The sequence below is a fragment of the Xiphophorus hellerii genome, chromosome 18 (genome assembly GCF_003331165.1).
Source record: "Xiphophorus hellerii strain 12219 chromosome 18, Xiphophorus_hellerii-4.1, whole genome shotgun sequence".
NCBI lineage: Eukaryota > Metazoa > Chordata > Actinopteri > Cyprinodontiformes > Poeciliidae > Xiphophorus > Xiphophorus hellerii.
This window is the reverse complement of record NC_045689.1, coordinates 21,358,174-21,383,264: the sequence shown is the minus strand read 5'-3', so window position 1 is coordinate 21,383,264 and position 25,091 is coordinate 21,358,174. Positions and strand designations below refer to the sequence as shown.

The window sequence follows — 25,091 nt, the reverse complement described above, 5'->3', positions numbered from 1 at the left end:
GATTTTTCAATTTGATTTTGTGGACTACATTTTTAGTCTTGTATCATAGAGCTGGTTCACATTTCCTTAAGTTTTAACAAGATTCCTGAAATAATTACTTGTTTTCAATTTCTTTAACAAGATTTGCCCTCCTTGCATATTACAGAAGCACTTATTACACCAGATAAATATACATCAACTAATAAATAAAACCTGGGTTTCTACACATTTCTCAGTATTATAATTCTAAAGTTTTGCTACGAATTAAATACTCTTAAATTGAACACTGAAAAAACCCCAAATGTAATTATTAAAATAAAAAGAAACTCTGCCAAAGTGTTTCATTTTTACAAGTTTAGATCTTGTCTCAGTAAAACAATTTGTTCAGCTGCTACAAGTAAAATACATGGGTACTGATATAAGACGGTGCAAGAAACTCCAAGCAAAATTTTAGCTAAATTATTTTATTTATTATAAAAGAAGTCAGACCAAAAGAAAAAAATTAGGTTAGTATGTAAATAGCATCACATAAATACCAGACACACAGCCAGGGAGCGTGGATTCAGCCACTACACGTTCAGAAAAGCTTTCATTGACAGAGAAAAATTATTCAGAAAAGTTCTTTTTTTTTCAATATTTTCTTTCTATGCTGAATATTTCAAAACAGCTTGGACATAGTAGTCAAAGACACGTTATCCACACATGATTTCCAATTCAGGCCAAGTGATGGCATATATGGTTTTTTTTTTAAGTGCCAGATTACAGTTTATTCCTATCTGGTGTTTTCTGTATGGATTTGTAGTGCAATGCTGATAAAAATCAATTGATACTCAAACTCATCCATCATGTTCTGTAAAAAGAAACAATGCGTTTGTGCACCTGCAGCACATTTTTAGTTTTTATTATTCCCTCAAAATAACAAACGGATGTTTGGCGCCCCTATGTGGACAATGTTGGTGTTACTGTCGACAAAGTACGCGGACAAAGTCAAATTCAAGTTAAAACTAATTCAGAACAGCCAGAAAACCAAAAGAGGGAAATGTTAGTTTTATATTCTGCTAAAGTTCACCCACCATGACCCAAGTTCAATTCAAGAACATAAACAAGAGGCACGTACAGGCTCTGCAACTGCTGTGACAAGTTTTAGGAGAAAGGATTCATTGTGAAGAGCTTGACGTTTACTTCTGAACAAGCTTATCTTAAACTCAGTCCATTTTGCATGTTTTGTGCCATGTACAAAAACATTCTCTACAAACAATCAAAAACTCCAGCATCCCCTCTCTATTGCTTTAATCACACATCTACACACTGCAACAATGTAAGGAAATTACAATAGATGGGGAAACATTGCATGTATACAAACAGATTTTTAATCAGTCTTTTTTTCATCATACCTGCTCTCTGCCCACTTTTGGTCATGCAGTTGCACAAGAGAAGTGCCGCTAAACCTTGGCTAGTTTTTAAATCTCCGAAAGCCAGAACAAAATAAAAGCAAAAAAAAAAAAACAGTCCAAAAGTGAGAGCTTGTGCGGTGATAAGTAGAGCAACCAACTTCATACGTAAGCAGATTTACAACATCGGTGGCCATGAATGTTTTAAGAAAATATGCATCAGCGTTTGAACAGCTTTCACGTGTGCGGAGGTATAAAACATTTGGAAAGCAAACAGTCCTGTTCGGCAGATTTTCCCGTCAGACTACACACAGACGCACACCGTCAAACACACATGCATGTATATTCTATCTTGTTTGAATGTAAAAATAAAAGATTGAACACAGCTAGTATATATTTATATATATATATATATATATATATATCTGGATACATCTACGGCTTAAAGTGGACGTATTTGAGATCTGTGATTTCCCTTAACACCAAGTACCTGCCTAGATCCAATCAAGATTTATACATCTCTCCCCCGTCCCCATTTCTATACATTTTCCATAAAACAAACATGGCTTAAATTTACTGATGATCAACACACATTAAAAACATACAAACAAAACCCAAACAAAAAAACCCCCACCAAATTAACACAAATGAATTGATCGGTTCAAAGCGCCCATCCTGGGACGTAGCACGTACAAACGACAGAAGAAATTAAACCCATGACTGATCGGGGAGGTTTACGGAGGAACTCTGATTGCTACAAAGTGACTTAAAGAAGGTGCAAAGATGGGAGTTTACATTCTGCGGCCCCCGTTGGAAACAAATCTCTGGTTTACTGCCTTTATTCGGGTCTGTTCGTGCACAGTGGTAACACGCCCTGAGTTCTGGGGCAGGCTCGGTGCCATTTCATTCGAAGCACCTTTGAGGCGTCTTAAAAGAAGCATCGTTTCGGGGTGATGATATGGCAGATAAGGCTCTGGTACATAATGTCATGGTCATTCTTGGTCTCCAGCTGCAGCCATTCTTTTCAAATGTAATTTGTCTAAGCAGCCGACACTTTTCAGGGTCGTCTTACGTGAGCCCAGTTTTATTCTGATTGCACCTTTACACTGAATCTATGTCATTTGTAATTTCTGCTCCCTCCCTCTCCTACTTTGTAGGAAGCCTCTGCTCTGCATTCGTTTGTCCTACAGTCCATACGGTTTTTCTTCCCAGGACTTCTCTGACCCCACCCTCACCCTGTTTATTTCAAAGCTGATTTACTTAGTTTTCAGGTCCACAGGCTCCATCGCTTGGCTGTTGTGTCACAGCCTCTCTCCTCTCTTATTTTCTTTAATCAGAAAGCAGCTGTGCCTGGAGCTACTGGAAGTTAATCGACAGGGATTTTGTCTTCTAGCTCGAGTGGGCTGCCCTCTGCGGGCTCCTCGCTCTTTCCCAGCTCCTGCAGCTGCTGCCGCCTCTGCACCTCTGCCTTCAGGTTCTCCAGATCCTTTTGACTACAAAGGAAAAAGATACAAGTAGATTTAGTTTATATTCATCCTGCTTTAAGATTTCTTTCCATGTTATTTATTCAAATTATTCTTAAGAGGTGTTCAATTTGATGCTCGTCCTGAGGTGCACCAACATGGCATCATGTCTTATTTCTGCATGTGTTGTTCACTCAGTTGGGTTTGATAAAGCTAATCAAATAGAAAGAGATTGCTAAATAAGCGGCGTAACTTTGGCTGATACGTACGCGTCTGAGAAACATGAAATATTTGCCTTCAATTTGAAAATTCAGGCATCTCAAGCACTCCTGTTTCTGTTCTACGTCTCAAAACCATTAAAAGTTTGCAGTAAATGTTCTGTTAGAACTAAAAATTAAAATGCGCAAGTAACAGCAAATGTGGGTCACTAATTACTAAATATGTCTCTTCCACAACAATATTCTGCACATTCACACTCTTTGCAACTCAAACGATTTATAATGTATTTTCATTTTGGATTCAAATTACATTAACTCCATCTAATGAAAGCAGTCTAGCTTTTAGCGAAGGCTGGGAATAGGAACAAAAAGTCTTTACCGGGGCACCCGTTTTATCCCACATGCAATAAGATTGATTAATTTTACTATAGCAATGTAGCATAATAAAATGTTTTGCCTTAACAGTCACGTTTTTCTTTAAATGTTTTATTTCTCCTTCATTTCTTCCCAAGACACAGACTTCCCCGTGGTCTCGGCTCGTCTTCTCTGACTTTACCTGAGTGGAATAAAGATGATGCCGTTGATGATGTTGAGCTGTTCCAGGATGCTGGCCATGCTGGGAGCGGTGAACTGGAAAAACAGGGCGACACGGGGGCTTCAGTAACGCAGATTTTCTCCACCCACGGAGAGAACGTATCGCAGTCGGAGCACTCACCTTCAGCGGCATGATGCTGGCGTTGGAGCCGTTCTTGTAGATCTCGTTCATGGTCCTCTGCAGAGCCACAGCCTGCTGGGTCAGATACTTCAGATAGTCTGAGCTCTCCTTGGTCTTCTCGTGAGCCTCGCCCATCTGGGAGGAGGGAAATATTCGCAGAATTGAGACGCTCGCTTCGACAGGAGGGGTGAAGGCCAGCGTGTGAACCTCTGCAGGACCCACCTGGTTCTTGTAAATGGTGTACCCCTCTTTCTCATGCTGCAAAGCTGAGCGAAACTCTGCCTTACTCTCATACACCCTGGCAACCAGATGATGGCTGAAAAACACAAGGCAAAGTAAAAAAAAAAAAATGACGCAAGACATAATTATCCATTTTCTCTGGATGAACTGCTGCAATAAGTCTTTGCTCACCTGAGAGCCACTTTGAGGGAACGAGCTCCGTGATACTTTGTGTTGATGGTCAGAGCGTTCTCCAGGAATCTCAGGGATAAATCATACTCCATCACTCCATGAAGCACGAGCCCAATATTACTCTGCAAACACAGAACCAGAAGAGAGAGATTAGGGTTTAAATGCCTCCAAAAAAAATGTAATTCAATTATGTGATTTAGTCACATTACAACCACAAACTTTAATGTATATTATTGAGATTTTGTGTAATAGGCCGACACAAACTGGTGAGCAAAATGCCTCATTCTGTCTCTATTTAACTTGCTTTTAAATATGTTTTTCACAAATTTAAAGTCTGAAAAGTGTGACGTGAATTCATTCAGTGCAAAACTGTAGAAAAACTTTCTGGTTAAATTACAGCTGCGAGTATTTTGGGGGGTAAATCTCTACCAACTTTCACATCTCAGGGTTGGCATTTTTCTCCTTTCTGTCAAAATCACTCAAGTTCAGACTGAATGCAAGGCTCTGGATATGTAGCAACAAATGCTCTTACATCTATTAGCGCCATCTCTGGGTGGTCCTCCCCGCACACCAACAACATGAGGTAACGAGCCCGATAGAGCAGCTTCAGGGCGGTAGACAGCTGACCGTTGGCGAAGCAGTAAAGAGCCAAATGCATCTGACAGAAAGGGCAAGAAACACTCAGCTCACAATCTCAACTTGTTTGGTGAAACATTTAAAAAGGGAATGACAACTCACGTATTCTTGGATTGTGTTGGGATGCTCGATGCCGAGGACTCTTTCACTCATCAGAACTGCCTTTTGCTGGTTGCTGAGAGCCTGCAGAGGAATAAAAAAAGAGAGTAAACTACAGCTTTAATGAAACAAAACAAAGCGTTAACATGGATTTTATTTATTTGCTGACCTCGGGGTGGTCTCCCATAATGTAGTTAAGGCGGGCCAGCAGGCGTAGACAGGCGCAGATCTCTACGTGCATGGCTCCATAAACGTTGTTGAAGAGGTTCAAAGCCTCATTGATCAGTTCGCAACCTTCTTTCAGAAAACCTGAAAAGAAAAAAATGTATGTTAAATACAGGTTTTGCATAAAAGTAGCTGCCTTTATCTTCTTTGTTTCAGAAAATGTTGTACTAGATTCTGTTTGAGGGGAGGCAGGAGAGCGTCACCTTGCTGAACTTTAGCCTGGCCACTCTGGAAGAAGTGGAAGGCGTCTGAGGCTTTGGGGTTTACATGTTTAACGACGGGGAAAATATTCAAGATGTCCTCCTCCGTGAAGGCCGGCTTGTGACGGCTGTCAAAATTATACTCCTTCAACAGGATCTGGAAATCAAGCAAAACAGATTCTTTAATCTAAACCAATGTAAGAGAACATTTTACAAGTCAAGTTGACTTTTCCAAGGGTCCATTTCTCAGCTCTAAACGTTTATTTTAAAATACAAGACATTAGAGTTTGCTGTGAATTTATGACATTTATATGTGCTGGAAATACTAGATGGAAGGATGCTACATTCAGACAACTAAGGAAAAAAGTCAGGAAATTCAAGTACTTTTCCCAAACTCATCCTGACTTGGAAAACCCTGAAATCCAACGTGTAACTTCCCCAACTTGCAGGAACCGTGACTGTTACCTGGATGCCAGTTTTCACTGAGATTTCTCTGAGCAGGGTGGTTTTCTGCAGGCCGTATTTCTCCACAACCTGGTCGACGCTCTCGCTAGAGGGAAACGCATCAACAAGTCAGCTTGCATACAGCAGGCCTCCGAAGGAGCTGATGGCTGAAATAGGAGACCCACCACTGCATTTTGAAGTGATAATAGCTCTGAGCCTCGGTGGCGATGTTCTTCCACAACTCGCTGGGCGTCAGGCTGGCCCACGCCGTGTTGTCACCGCCGCCGGGGACCCTGTTGCGACGCTTGCGGCTTTTGCGACGCGACACGAGCTCGTCGGGAGGCAGGTGAGCGACGGCGTCGGGGAAGGAGCTCAGGAAGCAGTTGAGGAAGTGGCTCACTGCAGCAGAGAGAGCTGATAGCTCCACACCCTGCCGGGGAGAAAACATTCGATTCCTTTCAAAATAACTTCATGAGCGTTTGCTGCTGTCACATCTGACTTTAACCCTCAGTTAACACATTTTCTGTACAAGAACAGCTTGTTGACACTTTAGGTTTCCCTCTTCTATATAAAGGAACTGCCAAGACTTGAACTGAGTCAGGACTGATAACCTTCTAGTCTGAGTGAACGTTTGGTCAGAGCTCAGAACCAAGACCTACTTCTCTTTGGGGGAAAGGAATAGATGCAACTTCTGCATTTTCTCCACAAGAAAGGTGTAAAATAAGCAAACATGTGGTTTGTGAGCAGGAATGTCATGTCAGACAAGTTAAGAAATTAGAATCTTGCTTCAAAAATCTCAATTTTAACATTATAATAGAAAACATTAAAGCAATTGAACAGAAAGTCATTTCAGTGAGTCTCTATTGAAGGTTCTCTATTTATCTTTCCAAATCAGTCACTAGTTGTATTTGTTTGCTTTCTCTGGCGTGATATTTGAGCAAATCTATCTGATTATTTTGGGCTTTTATTGCACAGAGTAGCCTAAATATTGCATAAACTCAATAGCATCTGCTTTCCTCTCATAAAAAGTGCTGTCGTTTGTAGGAGAAGGCAGTGACATGATGTTGAATCTATCAGCTTAGAAACTATTCTGAACATTCAGTTTCTGCCTAATAAAACTTCTCATCATAACTACAGTGAAAATTAGCACAGCAATCTATTTAATTTAAATTAGTGATTAGGAATTTTGGTGTGATTCACCCTTGACTATTATTACCAGTTACTGTTTTTCTTATAATTCTTAAAATCATTGTAAAAGACTAAATCCTTCAAATATAGATGTCTTTGCTTCTTTAAATGTGTACAGAATTCATCATCCACGTTTACTGATTTTTGATATATTGACATAAATGAATGTATTTGCATTCATGCATTTTATCAACTCTCTAAGCAGACAGAAAATGTGTGAAAAGTTACAAACCTGCAGGTACGTCCTGAAGATATGTTTTGCACACCTTGTGATCAGCTCAACGATTCCTATTCTCTGAAATAAAACGGGAAAAAGTGTAACATTTTAACACGATAATTCTCTACAACTGAGGTGAAAATGTTTATGATTGTGGAATCGGACTCACGTAGAAATGCTCGAGCTGGTCTTTGGCCGGGGTCTTGTCCACAAACTCCAAAACGGTCCCTAAGTAGCGGACGTTGATGCCTCTCTGGTGCAAGGCCTCCGTTAGCGTGGCTCCATCCATGGGCAGAGTGCTGTGGTCCAAACAGTCTTTAACCTGGGTGATAAAACACACACACATCAAATTTAAACAAGATTCAGTTCAAATAACGACTCAAACATTTCCAGACCCAAATTTCCAGATTTGTCTGAAAGTTTAATAACAATCTAGTAAACTGAGTTCATCAAGCTGAGTTTTATTATCTGGACAGTCTTTTAATCACAAAGCAACGTGAAGATAGTTATATTTCTCTTCTGCAGTGAAATACAGGATTATTTCACTACTTTTTTGGCATCTGGACCAACTTTGATGCATAATATATGTGAAAGACTTGCTAATCCCAGACTAGTTAATACTAAATACAGAATAAAACACATTTTATAACTGATTTCTTAAGCCTGTCATTAAAACTTAACAAAAATAAACCAAAGTGACCAAGAGACAAGAAACCAGTGACCCTCACTGACCAGAGACGGGATCTGACAGATGACCAGGAAGGCAGCGGCGTCTTTGAGGAGCTGCTTCTGCTTCTGGACGTCCTCTAACGTGTCCTCTGGAAAACGCACCCCTGATTCAACAGCGGACGCACACACAACTACGTGAGTTGAGAATTCATTAAATGAAAGAGGTGTGAAGATTACTGAAACATGAGGTGGTCAGGGAGGACTCAAAAAACATGTTCGAGCTTCACACAAGTGATCGTTCTCTTCTAATTCTGGCTGATTAAACCATTTATATGCAGATTTAAAACCTACATCTACAAGAAGTAGAGAATATAACAAAAACAACTGGCCTGTAACTTCTATTTTAAGTAAGAGTAATACACCCAACTCTGGTCATTTTTGTTGTTGTTTGGCTCAGTTGCTTTTGCACTGAAGTTACCCAACTTTGCAGCCTTTTACAAAGTAATCTACATATAAAAAGGCTTTAGCTTAGCAATGAAATCAAAGTTTTCCAAGCCAGACCTTATTAAATACAAAGAAGTATCTACTGGACAAAATAAGAGTCAATAGAAGAAATAAGTATATAAATTTAAGATGCAACTACATAAAAAATGTAAACCTATGAACAAAATTTTCAACGTAATGTTTTAAGCTTTAAACTGAGATGATTAAATGTAATATTTTGAGAAATTTTAAAAACAGAAGCCATGTATTTCCTGCAACTAGAACCACTATATTTTATATTTCAAGACAAAAAACAAAAAAAATTTAAAAAGTGATGAAGTTTGCCAAGTTTGTGTGTTGGGTCTGCAAATACCAGTGGTTTTCTTGTTAAGCTCACTGAGGAAACCTATTTACACATTAGAAATATGGCTGAATGAAAGTATAATTGACTTTGTTTACACACCTTTATGTAACTGTTTTACTAAAGCAGCCTATTGGATGAAGGCTGAGTGCTATTATTAGGTTGTTATTTGTGTTTTTGTGGTAATAAATGTGTGCAGTACCAAACAATGTTGATAAAAAGCAACCTCAGTGTGCAAAGAGAAAAATAATATCAAGAAAGCTTCATGAACTACTGATTAAACCCACGTAATAGACTACAAATGGAAATCAATTCAAATCCATTTTTCGTTTGAATACTGGACTAGAAGTCTAAGGATCTATAAATCAATGTTGTTTCTTTACAGCTACATAAACTAACCAGGTTAGATTCCCAGTGCACCTCCCTTTCTAACCAGTTCAGTCTCGTTTTCATGCTTACCTGGGGAGAAGATGTCAGGGTTGAAGCGAATATCAAACGAAGTGTTGCTGATGGAGCCCACGGCCTTGCAGGCGTTGAGGACCACCTCGCGGCTTTTGGGATCTGTTTGGCAGCAGATTTAAATAAATGAACAAAAATGAAAAAAAGAAATTGCAACAGCTTGTCTGAACCGTTCAGTTTCTTACGCCATGTCCATAACAAGTTTAAAATAGACACTTTAATCTGACTTTTTCCTTTTTTTTTTGTCTGAAGCAGATGCTTTTCTGCTACAGTTTTATTTAACAAACAACAATCCAGATTGAAACGTCAACCAAATCCATTTACTGCAGCTTACTATAGACATGGCTACGTCACGGCTGGTGTCCTGCATGTTTTCTTTCTTTCCCTGGTTCAACACTTCTGAATCAAATGTTTGATTCATTAGCAGGTCTCTGCAGAGGTTTGACACGCTCAGGGAGATAGATGGACTGTTTGAATCAGCTGTGTGGGAGCAGAGACTCATCTAAAACCTGCAGGACAACAGTGTGGAGGACTGACACCCATAGTTTAACTCCTGGACCACCACCAGTTGAGCTACACTACAGACACCTCTGATTAGGTCAGGCTGTTTCAATAAAACACCATCACAAATCACTTTGGGTTAAGCACCACAACCACTGATTAGGTCATTAGGGCCAGATCCTACTGCACAGGGTTCACATGCTGGAGATGATAGCAGTCAACTCGTCCCCAACTGTAGGCAGACAATTAGCAGGGACAGCTAATCAGGCGGACAACAGCATTCTGTTTACATTTATCCGTTTTTAAAATACTCTGCTGCTATAGTCGGACATAACTCCAGTTACTGTCTGGTTCTCCTTGCTTTTAATCAATGAAACCATCCACCAGAGTAGCTCTCGCTGCTTTGTCCAGGCCCCAGTTTGTTCTGGATGATTCTAGACGTACCCATACCAGATCCATCTTCGGACACTAAGGTCTCCGCCAGCTCTTTGGCCTGCGCTAATCCTGGAATACTTTCCTCAAGCTCCTTACCCTCCAGTGGGCTTTTGCATTCCCCGTTCTGGGTGCCAGTGGGATCTACAGGCCCGTTTGTTGTGGGCTTTGAAGAGCTTTCTTCACTTTCAGGTGCCAGTTGTGGGGCAACAGAGGTGCTGTTGTCTGTCGGGTCTGTGCTATCTGTCAACGCTTGTGCAGCAGCAGTCTGTGTGGAATCAACGTCGCTATCTGTCGCCGAGGTCTCGGTAATGGCGGGCACGTCTGTTTTGCTAGAGTCCTTGTTTGCCTTTTGCTGCATTAGTTGTAATGCTGCCATCTTCATAAAAAGAAGATATCTAAAGAGGAACAAAATGAATAGTTTGATTCAAATCTTAGTGGCAGGGACATAAAATCTCCAGGAAAGCAGAGCAACGCCCACCTGTGCTCGACAAAGGCCTCAATGAGCTCTTGGCGAAGACAAGCCAAGCGATGACGATGCTGCCGGGGGAAACCTTGACGCTGGCTCTCTGCAGACAGCTCCTCTCCATCCACAGGCAGGAAGTTCAAGTCAGGAGGGAAGGTTCGAAGAAGATCCAGGATGTAGTGTCTGCCGTCATTACCAATGATGCCTTTGCATTCAACGGAGGAGCACAACTCCACTGATTCTTCCTTCTCATTCAACACTTTGTGCTGCTGCACCTGGAATTTACAGGAGAAAAACATATTAATAAGCCATAATAAGCCACTGAAATGAATGTTAACAATATAGGTTGAAAACAGACTTTTAGTTAGATATTTATTTCCTTTTCTTAAATAACTGAGCATACAAATAAAAAGGCAGGAAAATGTACGGACAGCTCAGTGCCGATACAGTTTACCACTTCCTTCTAGACTCTAAAGCAGGGGTGTCGAACTCCAGTCCTCAAGGGCCGCTGTCCTGCAACTTTTAGATGTGCCTCTGCTGCGCCACACCTGAATAGAATAATTAGGTCATTAAGGCTCTGGAGAACTGATCTACACAAGGAGGAGGTAATTAAGCAATTTCATTCCAGTGTTTTGTACTTGTGGCACATCTAAAAACTGCAGGACAGCGGCCCTCGAGGACTGGAGTTTGACACCTGTGCTCTAAAGGAAGTTGAACAAATATTAGGATAAATTTGTAAAACGTAGCAACATATTTAGGAGGTAAAAAGAGGCAATGTTCCAGGGAATGGTAGATAGCTAGCGAGTGCGACCAACTGGAGTTAGCGAGTTTTTGATAGCCAAGAGATAGCCAAAACAAAACGAGAGATGGCTAACTAGCTGAAAAAGGAACACAGAAATTGCTAGCGAGAAAAATAAAATCAAGACAGCTAGCTAACAAAAAAACCAGCGATAAATAGCTAGCCAAATAAAGCAGGAGAGAGGTGTCTAAATAGGTAGACAGCAGAACACAAAAAAGTAATACCTAGCTTCCCAAAAAAGCAAGAGAAAAATAACCAGTTAGCCAAAAACACAAGAAGTACCTAACCAGGCAGAAAAACAACAGGCAACTGAAAAAAGCAGGCAGTAGGCAACTAGCCAGAGAGAGCAACTCATAGGCAGATAGCATAACTCTTCTTCCAAGTAAATACTGAACAAGAACAGATAAGTTTGTTCTCTCAAAGGGTAGCAACAACAAAACATCATCATTCTGTTCTTTTAACCCTGATTTGGGAGTTCTTGGTGCATATTGTGGCAGAGAGTTTTTTCTAATGTCCAAGCTGGAAACCATTAAGATTTTCTAGGGGTATAAAGTGTGAAATGTCAGCAGTGAGAAAGAATTTGGTTCTTCTTCCTGTAGCCTTGAATAAAAGAAAACATAATGTATGTTCTTGTGGAGAATGTAATGGCCTTAACAAAAGCACAGGGAAAAATGGGTGACTAGTTAAAAAAAACAAAGATTTTTTAAATGTTTTTTTTTTTATCTATTAAACCTTTATATACAAACAATTTAAGGAATTGCATCCATTTGGAGAATGTATTCATTTATCTGATAAAACTGAATAGAGCAAATACGACAGTTTCTGACCTTTAGTGGCCTGCTGGTTTTATCGAGCAGCTCCAGATATTTGCCATGAGACACAACCGTCTTTCCAAAATCAATGGAGCCGTAGATGACGCTCTGCTCCTGCTCTCGCTCCAGGATCCCTGGGATGATGGACTGTGCAGTTACTCTATAGCCTCTGTAGTCCACTACTACCGTCCCCAGGGTGTAGAGACCCTCCACATCCACCGCCCCGTAAGCACGTACTCCGTTCAAGTCATTAGTCGGCGCAGCATGGGCGGCAGCATCGCCACCGAGCTCACGATAGTGGTCCCGCACGTCGAAGCCCAGACTGAAGAAGATGTTGTTCCAGATGAACATCTGCATGCGCGTTTCCTCTCCGGGGTTGATCGCCATAACATTGCCATCAATGACTGCCATGGCCCCGCGAGTGGCAGCAGCTGCAAAGTCACTGTGGACCTATATAGCAGGAAAAAAAAACATTCAGAAAACACGCTGCTCCTGCATCTAGCATCTAAGAAGTCTCCGCAGTACCTTAAAAATGGCTCTCTCCCGCAGTAGTCGCTCAGGTAGGTTCTTCCGCGGCAGCTCCCTGGTGGTCTGCAACTCCTCGTTCCAATCTCTGGTCTGAAGGCAAACCAACACACATTTACGCCATGGAAGCTCCTGACATCATCCACAGCTAGATTTCGCCGCACCCACCTGTCCCGGTATGTGCTCCTCATAACCAAGGCGGGAGGTGTAGGCGTCCTCAGCTCTGACGCAGTCCATCGCATGATCGACCTGCGGAGCCGTCCAGCTGTACACCTGGAAAGGCGTGGCTATCCTCTCAAACGGATGTCTCTGCACTCTGCAGTGGAAAACCAGTGGTTTTATTTTTCAGCTGTTTGGCTCCTTTTAACACATTTAACCCTCTCCATGTTAATCTGAATTAGTAGACGTTATTAGCTCTATGTACCGTTTCCCACTCATTGTGGAGTTTTAGAAAAATATTCTGTCTAATAACTATGATATTACACCTTCTCGCCATTTTCTAGCACTAAGCAGTGGAGTGGCCAAACTCGAGGCCTGGGGGCCAAATCAGGCCCGCTGTAGCTTTTTTATGTGCCCCTCTAAGTCTCCAAATAAGTCCGTCTAGTTTTTCACAAATCCGCAAAGTTCAGATCTCCACATATGTTTCTGATCTTACTGCAAATTTTCCTCAAAATTGGTAAAAAAAAAAAGTTTTTAAAAGACAGCTGCCTCAGCCTTACTTGATGTCAAGTTGTAGTTTGTGATTGACACGACAATTACAAAAAAAAGTCACAGTTTGCATAATACATTAGCGCAACTATAGTAAAAATTCCTTATAAATATTACTAAATTAGCGCCACAAAATCTGTGATTATGGTTGCAAGAAAAACCATAAAAACAGTCACAAAGTTCTGGATGGACTTATTGTTGTGAAAAGATGTTTAATATTATTTCATTTTAATAAACTCTTATTGAATGCTGAAACAAACAGCTATTTATTGATATTTCAACAGTTCCATGGGTTTTATCAATATATTCTGGCACAAGCGGCCCTTTTAAGAACATTCATATTTTTTTATATGGCCCAAAAGGAAAATTAGTCTGACGCTCCTGCCTTAGCTCAACAGAGCAATTGCTTCCAATTACTTCAAAGAGCGAAAAGGACTAAAGGTTTTAACTTGTTTTACTAGTAATACGGACCATAAAACACACAAGAACGATTACCAATAGAGCTTGAAGGAAATATGGGAGCCTTATACTAAATTAAAACTAGGTTATCACCTTTTCTTTTGCAGCGAGGTGAAGTTCTTCTTGAAGGCAGGACTGATCTGGCTCAGCAGCTCCACCAGAGAGTGGCTCAGGAAGCTGGGGTTAGCTGGTTTTGGGTTGAAGGTGTAGGTTGTTGATCTGAAAGTCATTAACAGAGGCAGAAACTTGAGCTTGTTCTGAATCCTATGGAGCAAATCGATTTGAAACACTATACAAACAATGTTTTACAGAAATTGGCTTGAAAAATAGGAGATAAATTACAAAGCAATGATGCTGTCTTTATAGTCCAGGCTACAATTTCTTTTCTTGTTCTTACACAAAAACAAAGCAGTAAAGACTGTTTACCAATAGACTTGGCAGCATTCAGTCAGAGGAGCTTGAAGGATCTGGGAGAATGAAAAGCAGACTCACTGATTGAGGTAGAAGCCTCGCGTTGAGGCCGTGATGCTGACGTGGCGCTCCTCCACAGTCACAATGTACAGGTACATGAGGTCGCCGTGCATCTTCCTGTTTCCAGGCGGAGGGTTCCAGCCGCTCATGGTCAGGACCTTCAGGCACTGCATGGGCTGTCGATGGAGTCACAGAAACGCATGTTTGGTTTCTGACTAATGAGACAAACTCAGGTTATGTCGTCACAAGAGATGGAGCGGAGCGTAGGCAGATTGAAACCTTCCAGTCTTTATTCTGTGGCTGGAGGGGCACCAGGGGGCGCTCTTTGCTGCCAGGCAGGATGTGTTCTGGAGGGGTGCAGTCGATCTGCTCCAGCTCGGTGCCCTTCTTCTTTCGCTTTCCACTGTCTTAAGACACAGGGAGAAACCTCCAGATGTTAGTATGAATAAAGATGTTAATTCATCAATATGCGCATCGTCTGATTACAAGTTGATAAACCATGTAATCTGAGCCGACTGCAATGAGTTGCAGACTTTCTTATGTCCTAAACAAGCATACGGCAACAGTGGAGAGGAATTCCTCCCTTTAATAAAACTGGCAAGAAAGTTTTATCCAACTTTCAAATGCATCATACCTCCAAGGTCTCCGTCAGTGAAGATGCTGAGGAAGGACAGCGAGTTGCAGTCCACGCCGTTGTAGGCGTCTGACGGGTCCAGGCTTTTCAGCAGGTCTCTGATGTGCCGCACATGAATGCGGGCTTCACGCACAGTGTACGGTTCTGCAGAACGAGGGGTGAAATGCAGCAGAGTTTAGTGGGGAAACGGTACTCTGTTGATTCACACTTCATTATGCTTTTTAATGATTTCCGTTTCCTTCATGTCAATATGTTGCATCTAATACACGCAAAAGTTCCTCAGAATCACCAATGCATAGATTTCTTTTATTCCAACCCATTTTACTACATAATTATGAATATTTGAGTTATTTAATCTGTGGCCACCGTGTAATTTGAACTGAATCTATCCCAGTGAACATGCACCAAGATGCATGTTGAATATTTACAACATTTACCGGAAATACTGGACAAAAATACTGAAAATATTGTCAGAATAAAATTGCTTACAGGCTGCCTTTGTTATGACACTAAGTAGACACATGCAGTAAATTAGAGTAAGTGTCCCAATGAGTCTACTTTGTCAGATTAAAAATACTTTTTGAGAAGAACAACCTTCACCTGGAATTAAGCACATGTTTCATTAAGCCTTTATTTCTGCTTTTGAATTTTTTTTTTATTGGTCTTACGTAATATTCAAATTTTTAAATGTTTTTATTAACTGTAAGCAGAAAATCCTCATAATTAACAGAAACAAAGACTTGCATAAATTTACACAAATCGATATAATGTGTTTTACTAAGTGAAAATGTTTGTGAAATTAATTGACTTTTCAATAATATTCAAATTTATTAAATGTGTCTGCATATTTTGAGTTTACATTACGAGTTAAGAAGAAGGTGAGGATCTAGTTAAAGTCAAGTTCCTGATGGATTTTCAGAAGTTCACCTTCAACCACTTTGAGCAGCGATCCCTCCTGCAGGCCCTCGATGGACTTGAGCTCGGCAAAGTTGTCCAGAACGTTCCCGTCCAGCTGCAGGGAGAAGCAGGTGCGGTGGCAGGTGTCCTCCCGGTCCATCAACACCTGGTGGATTTCCTGCACCATTTCCTGGGGGGACACCTGGCGAACAACAGAGATTAGGAAGTTTAAGTAGGCTTAATCACTTCGTCTGTTGTTTGTGAAAAGGTATTTTACTTAGAACCCGCTCAGACTCCCTTAATAAGCCGCCGTCCTTGTCCAACACACAACGGCTGCTGGTTTTATCTATTCGAGGAGCTAATCTGTACCTGCAGGTCGAACGGCTCTGTTCCAGGCGCCTGGATCTTGACGGTGAAGCCCGTGTCCTGGATCACTATCACTTCCTGTTCGTTGGAGTCCTCGCCGCCGTCCGCCTCGCTGTTCCCGTCCTGCTTCAACTCTCCCTCCTCTGTGTGGGCGCCGTCTCCGTTCACCATGGCTGTCTCTGCGCTGTGACCTGCTATTAAAGAAACGGAACAGAAATAGTTTTTTGTTTGTTTTTTGCACCACGATGAAAGCTATTCTTCTAATGGACGTGCAACTTTCTACCTCCTCCACAATTCCTACAGTCTTTTAAGTATTCTGTGCTTTTCCAGACTTCCCAGTATATTGTGTTCAACTTAAAATATAAATAATAAAAGTTAATCTACTAAAGGCAAGACACTAGAAGGATGTAAGACCCAAGGAGAGAGAGTAAGGAAGGACACAAGAAAGGAAGCAAGAATGTAGGATAAAAAGAAGGTGAGAACAAAAAGAAAGGTCACAAGGAAAGAGAGAAAGGAGGAAAAGGGGAAGGAAAGAAAGGAAGATGTAAAAGGAAAAGATACAAAGACACATTTTAGACAATGGAGTCAAGTATGAAGCATCCTCTCATTCACCTTTTTCTGGAAAACTGTGAAATCAATACTTTCTGTGCCTGTTTTTCACACAAAAGATTAAACCTGCTCCCATGTGGTGAACTCTTTCAGCTAATTTTTTTCTTGTACCTGCTGGATATTTCTTATCCTCCAACCCTCCCCGTTTCTTTTCTCCTTACACTCCACAGTGCTGCCATTATGCTGATCAGACGACAAGGAAACCATCTCAGCTCACAAGCTGCCTGACTCTGGACAATCTCACGGTTCACCTTATTAAAAAAAGGTGAAAGCGCCAACAAACTAAAGAAAACATTTTTATCTCTGGGCTTCTGAAGTAAAACTAAATAAATATTACTTATTTCACTTTTAATCATCAACTAACAATTTGACCAAAAAAAACAAACAAAAAAAAACAGAAGAAGTATCTACAAATGATTATATCAAAAATGCAATAATAAGTAACCAGCTCATCTGGAAACAGCATTTCCAGCTGCAGCCTGTTCAGACAAACACTGTTGCAACACTGCTAGAAGTTCAGCCAGGAGGCCTTGGGGGGGAAAAAAGAAAAAGGTGTCAGTATTTAAATTAGCTGCTAACTTAGCATTTCACTTACCATCTAAATTTAAAGACATTGTTTCTTGTAAATACACAAACTGCACCTTTCTTTCCCGAAAACCTCCCCGAAAACACCAAAAAGAAGCACGACATTAAATTAAACAAACATTAGGCCAACTATGTGTCTGTCAGACAACTGTTTTCCCTCACAGGGACACAACTGCTGCCAGCAAATCGCGTCCTTGCTCGTTGCTGAGTTTAACGGTGTCAGGGTTACTGAAGACAGAGAGGAGGGGGGGCCGTCATAGCTGGACGGTGACCCCGGTTGGCTATGAATGTGCTGAAAAGGTGGAGGAAGGCACGCTCTGAATAACAAGCACAACAGCTTGAGAGAGGTCACACCGGCTAATACGTTAGAGTCAGCTGAGGGCTCGGTGTCGAGTGTTACAGTGTAGCTTGATCCGTGTTCATGCGGTACCAGAGCGGAGCATTGTCTCAACCAGACTATTATAACAAATATATATATATATATATACACATACAAGGATATGGTTTGGGATTAATTTACGTAACGTAATCCCTCTACTCTGTGTACAGGTGTTCCTCAGGGACGTGTGCTCGGCCCACTGCTTTTCTACCTCCACATCAGACAGACCGATACACATGTGGCTGTTTTTTTTTATTAGATAAATGCTAAATTTGTCACCCAAATGGGAGATGACAGTAAACGTGATCTGCAATTTATTCTAACTACATCAGTTGCTACAATTACACTGAAGAATTATGACACAAATCCTACTTTTTCATGGCTGCCTGAACGGCCCACATATGATCTTTTCACCCACAAAAAAATCTGAATTGTGCCACTTCCATGTGTGACAGGAATCAGCACTAAAATTGGCGTCGGCCGATATTTTGGGGGCAGAAAGTGCAGAGATACATGTGTTTGTAAAGACTGTATAATTCTTTTGCCACTCACTGCCCAATAATTTGTTCATTACAATGAAAAAAATTTATTTACCTGCAAAAACATGGTGGCACCTTATAGGAAATGTAACATAAGTGCTTTTATTTTGTTAGTAGTAGCAGCATTTATCAAAGGCAACAAGGTCAACAAATCGGGACAAATTCCCAAAGACTAATCCCTTTAAATCTGAGTCCATTAAGCTCCAAACTGGAGGAATAAAGTTGTTTAATAACTGAGGGAAACATGTGCTAACAGAGTTAAAGCATTTGCATTTAAATCAAGGGACAGGATCTAATGTTACTTCTAAAGAGATATCTGTGTAGCTCTTTGTGACGCAGATATGCAGAACACCGTAATTACACTGATTTAAACACCGATTCAAAACCAAAACCCAGAATAGCCTCTCATTTTAGAGGCTCTGTGGACCAGAGCAACGAGCCGTCAGGGGAACGCCGACCAGACCCCACACAACTAAACTGTTCGAGGCTGAGGAGGGGTTCTGTGAGGTCAAGGAATGAAATCCACGAAACATGGATTTAACTTAGACACAATGTGACGAGAACAGCCTTATGTTTCCACTAACAAGTGAAGGCTCACAGCAAACTCACTCATTCACAGCAATGGTTCCCTTGACTTCGGGACCATGGCTGCTGCCAGAGCTAAATTAACCAACCTGACAACCCTGAAAAAAAAAAAAAAACAGCCCACAAGGCCTCTCTGTAATTCTGTTTACAGTTGCAGGGCTCCTACACATATTTTATCTTAAAACAATATACACTGTTCCAGATCCAGACTTCAACTTCAGAACCTGAACATTTGAGTACAAAGTGTTTAACCTGCAAATTCTCATCCAGTAATGAGGATTTGTGATCTGTATGCTTGATAAATAATGAAAAGCACCGCTGAAGCTGGAGTCTGATTTGGTGATGTGGTAACCTGACCTAACTTTGATCAGCTCCATTAAAAAATATCTGACACTTACATTTCTCCAATCATAACTTGGCCTCAATCAGTAAAATTTAACAGGTTTAGACAACTTTAAATGTAAAAACAAAATAACCCCTGATGTAAAGTGTAACAGGGGTTAAAATAATAAAAAATTCAAATTGAGCTTGTATTTCCATGTGGCTCCTCAAACCAAAAGACAGACAGCCGAACTGGTCAGAGACAAGTTTTATGTAAATATATGAAAAGTAGAAAACATTTTTCCAGAAATGTCCATTTCTATCTTAAAAAAACCCCCAAACTAAAATAAGTCACAATGTCTGGAAACTTAAAACACATATGCTTATTTCAGGTAAAAAGAAAAATGATTAAAAGCTTTTTCTATCTTTTTCAGGACTGTGTAGAAACCCAGAAGGTGGACAGACTGATTGTTTTATAAGACAATATTAAAAATATATTTACAAAATACCTAAATGTTTATGACTGGTGAATGATTTCAACTTAATCACAAAGTATTGGTATCAAAAATAAGAAGCAAGCACTGGTCTCCCTCTCCATCACCTGTTGCTGTGCACTGTCAATCAGCTGGCTGAAAGAAATAACACTCATACCTTGCATTTAAGGCAACGCTATTCTAAATATAGTCAGCAAGTTACCAGTGGTATGTCACTACCAGAGCTGATAGCCTGACTAATTAACCAACTTGTAGGTCTATAAAGAACACAAAAGAAAGACTAATATATGCAAACTTATTCTAAGTTTTGCTACAAGTGTTATTAAGTTTTAATAATTATTTCAGCAGCAGTCAATGATTGTTGCTTTTATGGTTATTAGACCATGACTATAAAGTACTAAAAATGGCAGATCTTTTTGCACTGAAGCATCGATGCCAACGGTGTCAGTGATTCCTGGATTAACCGGGCCGCTCTTCCACTCACGAGAGCTTTAAGCTCTTTAGAGCCACTGAAAGTGACCCTCACCTTAATGTGTCCGTGGTGCCACCCGCTGAGAGCCTGCTCCTGTTACAACTCCTCTCTGACACATGATTAGGCCATGAAGCTGATTAAGGTCTCATGCAAACAAACACAAACTGCAGGGCCATTTGAAAGCAAGAAACATTTGTTCACAAATATAAATGAGAGATAACTAGATTGCACGATTAGAAAGACATGATGAGGGCAAATCCCAGCTACTAAGAAGAAGAAAACTTCATAAATGAAAGTGGTGCCTTATGCTTAATCTTTTAATTTTAGTTTCCTTATGGTGAATCTGATGATCAGTGAGTGACAACTCATCATCCAGTCCTGAAACCCCTTCATGCGGCTGCAGCTGATCGGACCTTGTCACCCAGACAGAGCCAATTCGGTGTCTTCTCCACATGTTGAACCACCGGCTGCACCACCTTCTCCTGAAGCTCTGCAGCTTTTAAACTCCACCGTCTGACCTGACGGAGCTCAGATCAGCTACATCTGCCTCCAGCAGCAGCTCACAGTCCAGACAGCAGCTTTTGACCTCCGCCGCACTCACCTTTTTACGCGGCACCTGCTGTGTTTTCAGCGTAACCTTTCCTCCTCTCGCCGCACACACCATGACTTCTGCAACAGCGAGCTTCCGCTTCCAGGTGTTGTGCCGTAAAGCGCGACTTTGCTGTCATCAGCACCCGGTACGGCAGCGCTGAAGTCGGTGTCCGATTTGTTGTTTGATTAAAGGGCCATTACGCTGATTTAAAAAAGAAAAAAAATCTAACACAGTTTGTTTCCAGTTGTGAAACACAAAAGGAACGTGTTTTCCCAAACAAAATAAAGAACTTAAGAATAAATTGCTTGGAAGAGTATGAATTTGATGTTTAATAATTTCATCCAGGTTTGACTCGTATGAAACCTGCTGTTTACAACAAGGTTAATATGTCCTAAATGTCCAAAAAAGACATTTGGTTTCTCAAATGGATGAATAGTTTGGGATATAAATAGTGGTTTAGGTCAATAGTGTCCAAACTTTTTCCCACACTGGCCAAAATCAAGTTACTTGTGGATCACAGTCAGAATTAAATACAAAAATTAATAACAATAAATTTGATTTATGCTTGTGGTCCTACTTTCTTTAAAATTAAAATTAAACATATGGTCAAGTTATAAGTACTATTGGGCTTAAAAATTAGTATAGTTTTAAATAAAAACTGAATAATTGGCTGAATATTTGTAATCTGTTTTATAAAAAATTACCATATACAGTGTTCTTCAGAAGTTTATGCAGTTTCAAAAAACCTGTTACTAAACCATTTTTAAAAGTGCCCTTATAAACCAACTACTTGAGCTAATTTTGAACAATTTTTCTATTGCAAACTGGAGCCACACTGAAATCCTCCAAGGTCCCCAAAGCTGCACTTCAGAGATTTCTGTTCTAAACATTAAAAAATGCTATTTGAAAGAATTGTTTAACTGTGCGGAAAAACCAGAAAAGATTTGCAGTAAATCTTTCAAGCACAGCTAATCAAAGAGTCTCCAGAACCCTTAAAAACAGTGCAATAGTCCTTTAGTGGAGTGTCGAATCGTATACCAACTTCAGCCTCAACCTAACATTATAAAACAAACTATTTATAGCTCTGTTATCAATTAAAGTACATAAAACATATTAGCGTATCATCAGTAATAACTACTCTACAAGAATGCTTTTAAATGTGCTTCTTGTGAGGAAAGTCTTTTTACGGCAACGGCGCTTTTTGCGACACAACACCGGTCAGAGCGTTGCCGCTAACCGCTGAGTGGCTCACCGGCGTCACAGCAGAAAACCCGACATTAAACAAAGTTATAACGATGGACCACGCCTGTCAATTAAACTGCCCAACACACGGCCCCCATAGCGCGAAACTCGGCGTGTGTCCGAGCCCCTCTTTGCGTGTCTGTGGGCAGAGAGAGGCTCCAGTGAAGGTGACCTTCAGTCGGCTCCTCTGACACGCTGTTACCGAACATGTGCGTCGGGGTGAATTGGCTCACACCGTCATGTGCTGCTCCATCGATTCAAGTCTGAACACAAGATATCCGGGTTTTTTTTTAGCTTAGGTTTTCAGGTTCTCTGGTCTGAAAAGATTTGGACAGAGCAACAGCTAAAGTGCATGCTAGCTGGGAAAGCTAACTGTGTGGCGCTGGAGTTAGCATGGTTTCATGTTGGTGTCAGACGAAAGTGCATGACAGTCACTGCGATAAACTGCAGTGTCATTTTATGGACATTGATAGATTTTGTTACCGTCAAACAACTGGGTGTCAGACGCTTTGTATTTTGGACACAAGACACCAGAAACTAGTTATTTGGGCCAGGAAAGTAACCCCAGGTCGAGCTAGCATACGTCTGAAAGCAATATTAGACTTTCAGATGGATCCATTTAAATTAATTTAAAATAAAATCGCGTTAGAACAACGTCTTAAAAGCAAGTTTAGGTATCACCAAGAGCGTGGGATGCTTCTCATTCAGGATGGGTGGACCGCATATTTACCCTTTACTCTCATACACTGAAGTGAAGGCACTTAAAAACCATAACGATGTGACTAAACACAGTTGCACCGCTGCATCCCTGATGACCTCAGCCGGTCTGCAGCAGGACTCACCACAGCCGCAGGACTCCTTCAGGCAGCCCTTACTGGTCCCAGTGCCCTGCTGGGCTCCGTCCCGTTGGAGATCCACCGGATTACAGTCGGGCACTGACGCCGGGATGTCATCTGTCTTGCTCACCATGGTAGGCAGTCAGTGTGTGGCTCCAGAAACTCCCCCCTCTCTCCGTGCAGCTTTCAGCTCTCAGCAGTGCGCTGTGGTTTTAAGTCGAAAAGCAGAATCGGAACCGATCCGCTTCTGAGGCTCACACCGGGTCCGGAGTCTACATGCGAAGGGTAGCAGCGGCTTACAAACGCAAGGCTACAGAGGAAGGACAGAGCTGTGCATGGTGGTGCAGCTCAACACACGTGGTTTCCCTCCCCTCCTCTTGACCTCTTTGCCTTTGCGTGGATGATCTCCACCTACCGAGCGTGGCGCTACGGAAAGCCACATGCGACAAATGACCCCGAGCAGAGGCAACGTGGTGCAAGGAAAGGTGTATTTTGAAATAAAATAAAAAAATCACGATGACAGAGGAGCACTGTTATTCTTACACCAGAATGTTAATTATAATTAAGTCATCATGAAGAGGACTAAGAATTAAAACATTAACAGAATCTAGTTAGTGTATTATGACTGTAAGCGTTTTGAAACTAAAAAAAACAATAATTAAAATAAACATTTTACCGGAACTCAAATAATGTCGGTGAAGGCATCATGTATTATATTGAACCACTGAGTTTCTGAGACATTCTGAATGAAATTAAGAAAATGATGCAATTTTTTATGTTCTTGTTCTTCTGATATGCATGCTATTTATTTGTTTTCTATTATTTTATTATTATATATACAAAGTATATTTGTTTGCTTTGGGGATTAGGTTGTTTAATGTACATCTTATGTCAGATGTATTGTTGTCACTTGTTTTGTATTCCCCAAAAATCTATAAATATAATTTTAAAAACCAAAAAAACTAACTGGAAAATGCTTAATAACACAGAAAGAAATAATTAGACGTTAGCCTAAGTAAATAAATATAAACTCTCCCTCAACAACAATAACAACAACATCATGTCTATAAATGTTTTTGTCTTATCCAGATCTTAACTTTTCTTTTCTAGTAATTTCTACATTTATTTGTTTGCCAGTAGTTAAATATATAAGAGGAATCTGCTCTAACTAAATTTATTATTTATTAGTTTAAAATTATACAACAGTATCCAAATAAATATGAAGTGATTTATACTCAAGGATTATAATCTCTTACTTTTTTTAGGATGACAGTCCTGCACACAATCCTAGTATAACATTTCTAAACATTTGTCACCAGCTGGATGTAAAAACGTCCTTAATTAAAGAGTGAAAATTTGTCTAATAGTGTATAAATCTTTTAAGAAATAATTTTATGCTAAGCTAAAACTAAATAGTTATATACACACATGAAAAGACATAACCATTTTCCTCTCACTGCCTCATATTTAGGAAATATGTTACCCAATTGTGTCAAACAGGAAATGTCTGATTTAATATCAGATAAAGTCAAAAATTATGTACTTAGAAGGCCTGACTATTTGCATGGGTGGGATCAAATTTGAACGTTTAATGTATTATTCTAAATTATCCTTAATAATACTTCTAAATATAAAAAGACTGCAAAAACAACAAAATTCTTTCTGTGAATTCATCAATACACTTGCAACATTTCTTTTTAATTGCCTCAGATTAACTTTCAACAACAAAGTAATCGGCACACTCAGCAGTCCCCCATTTTATTCCATTTTTGGTACAGTTTCACTGTATATGCACAGTATATGCGGTAATCAGTATCTCATGCTCAGCCACAGGCCAAACCAGGACAAGAACCTTAAGGGACACCTTTCTTCATCCCATGTCGAGTCCCACACAGCATTATTGCTAGAAATAAACAAGAAAACATGTCCAAGAAGTGGCTTGATGGAGGTAAATAAATACAGTCCAGAAGAATCTATTTGAGACCTAAACAATGAGAAAGTATAGAGGCATTGCTGCTTAGAGTAAATCTATCAATAATTATGCTTTTTATTCTTCTGTCAGCTGAGATTTCTCTTAATATGCTGTAAAAAGTTGGAAATGATCAATCCAGGTTTGGATGAGTCACTGCACCTGGAATATTAAAAGAAAAATCCTAGATTTTAAAGTGTGTTGAGATCAATTTGTGCCAAACTAGAAGATGTAGAAGAA

At 40.4% G+C, this 25,091-nt stretch overlaps 1 protein-coding gene across 4 annotated transcripts; it reads right to left on the bottom strand.

Moving 5' to 3' along the window:
• Nucleotides 1-610: 610 nt before the first annotated feature.
• cluha (clustered mitochondria (cluA/CLU1) homolog a) lies at nucleotides 611-23,261 on the bottom strand. Of its 4 annotated transcripts, none has more exons than XM_032545926.1 (27): nucleotides 22,889-23,261; nucleotides 16,232-16,422; nucleotides 15,893-16,064; nucleotides 14,966-15,109; nucleotides 14,611-14,738; nucleotides 14,353-14,507; nucleotides 13,954-14,079; nucleotides 12,862-13,009; nucleotides 12,694-12,786; nucleotides 12,184-12,618; nucleotides 10,573-10,832; nucleotides 10,104-10,489; nucleotides 9,159-9,260; nucleotides 7,919-8,019; nucleotides 7,356-7,508; nucleotides 7,202-7,264; nucleotides 5,967-6,211; nucleotides 5,803-5,887; nucleotides 5,341-5,494; nucleotides 5,082-5,221; nucleotides 4,916-4,996; nucleotides 4,710-4,835; nucleotides 4,178-4,299; nucleotides 3,989-4,082; nucleotides 3,767-3,901; nucleotides 3,608-3,681; nucleotides 611-2,863 (listed from the first exon to the last, which is right to left on the bottom strand). In XM_032545926.1, exons 1-27 carry the CDS (start codon nucleotides 23,013-23,015, stop codon nucleotides 2,737-2,739), a joined length of 4,167 nt encoding a protein of 1,388 aa, XP_032401817.1. In that variant the 5' UTR covers nucleotides 23,016-23,261; the 3' UTR covers nucleotides 611-2,736. The 4 variants fall into 4 exon arrangements, with proteins under 4 accessions (XP_032401817.1, XP_032401819.1, XP_032401818.1 ...); XM_032545928.1 differs by having other exon boundaries at nucleotides 10,191-10,489; XM_032545927.1 differs by having other exon boundaries at nucleotides 16,232-16,419.
• Between the last annotated feature and the right edge of the window lie 1,830 nt (nucleotides 23,262-25,091).

Excerpts from the sequence above, each read along its gene's own strand:
- cluha (XM_032545926.1), bottom strand. The coding sequence starts at position 23,015 with ATGGTGAGCAAGACAGATGACATCCCGGCGTCAGTGCCCGACTGTAAT. Across the intron at positions 5,888-5,966 it reads TATCACTTCAAAATGCAGTG|CGAGAGCGTCGACCAGGTTG; the intron begins GTGGGTCTCCTA and ends GTTTCCCTCTAG. Across the intron at positions 4,083-4,177 it reads TCCCTCAAAGTGGCTCTCAG|CCATCATCTGGTTGCCAGGG; the intron begins GTGAGCAAAGAC and ends TGTGTTTTTCAG.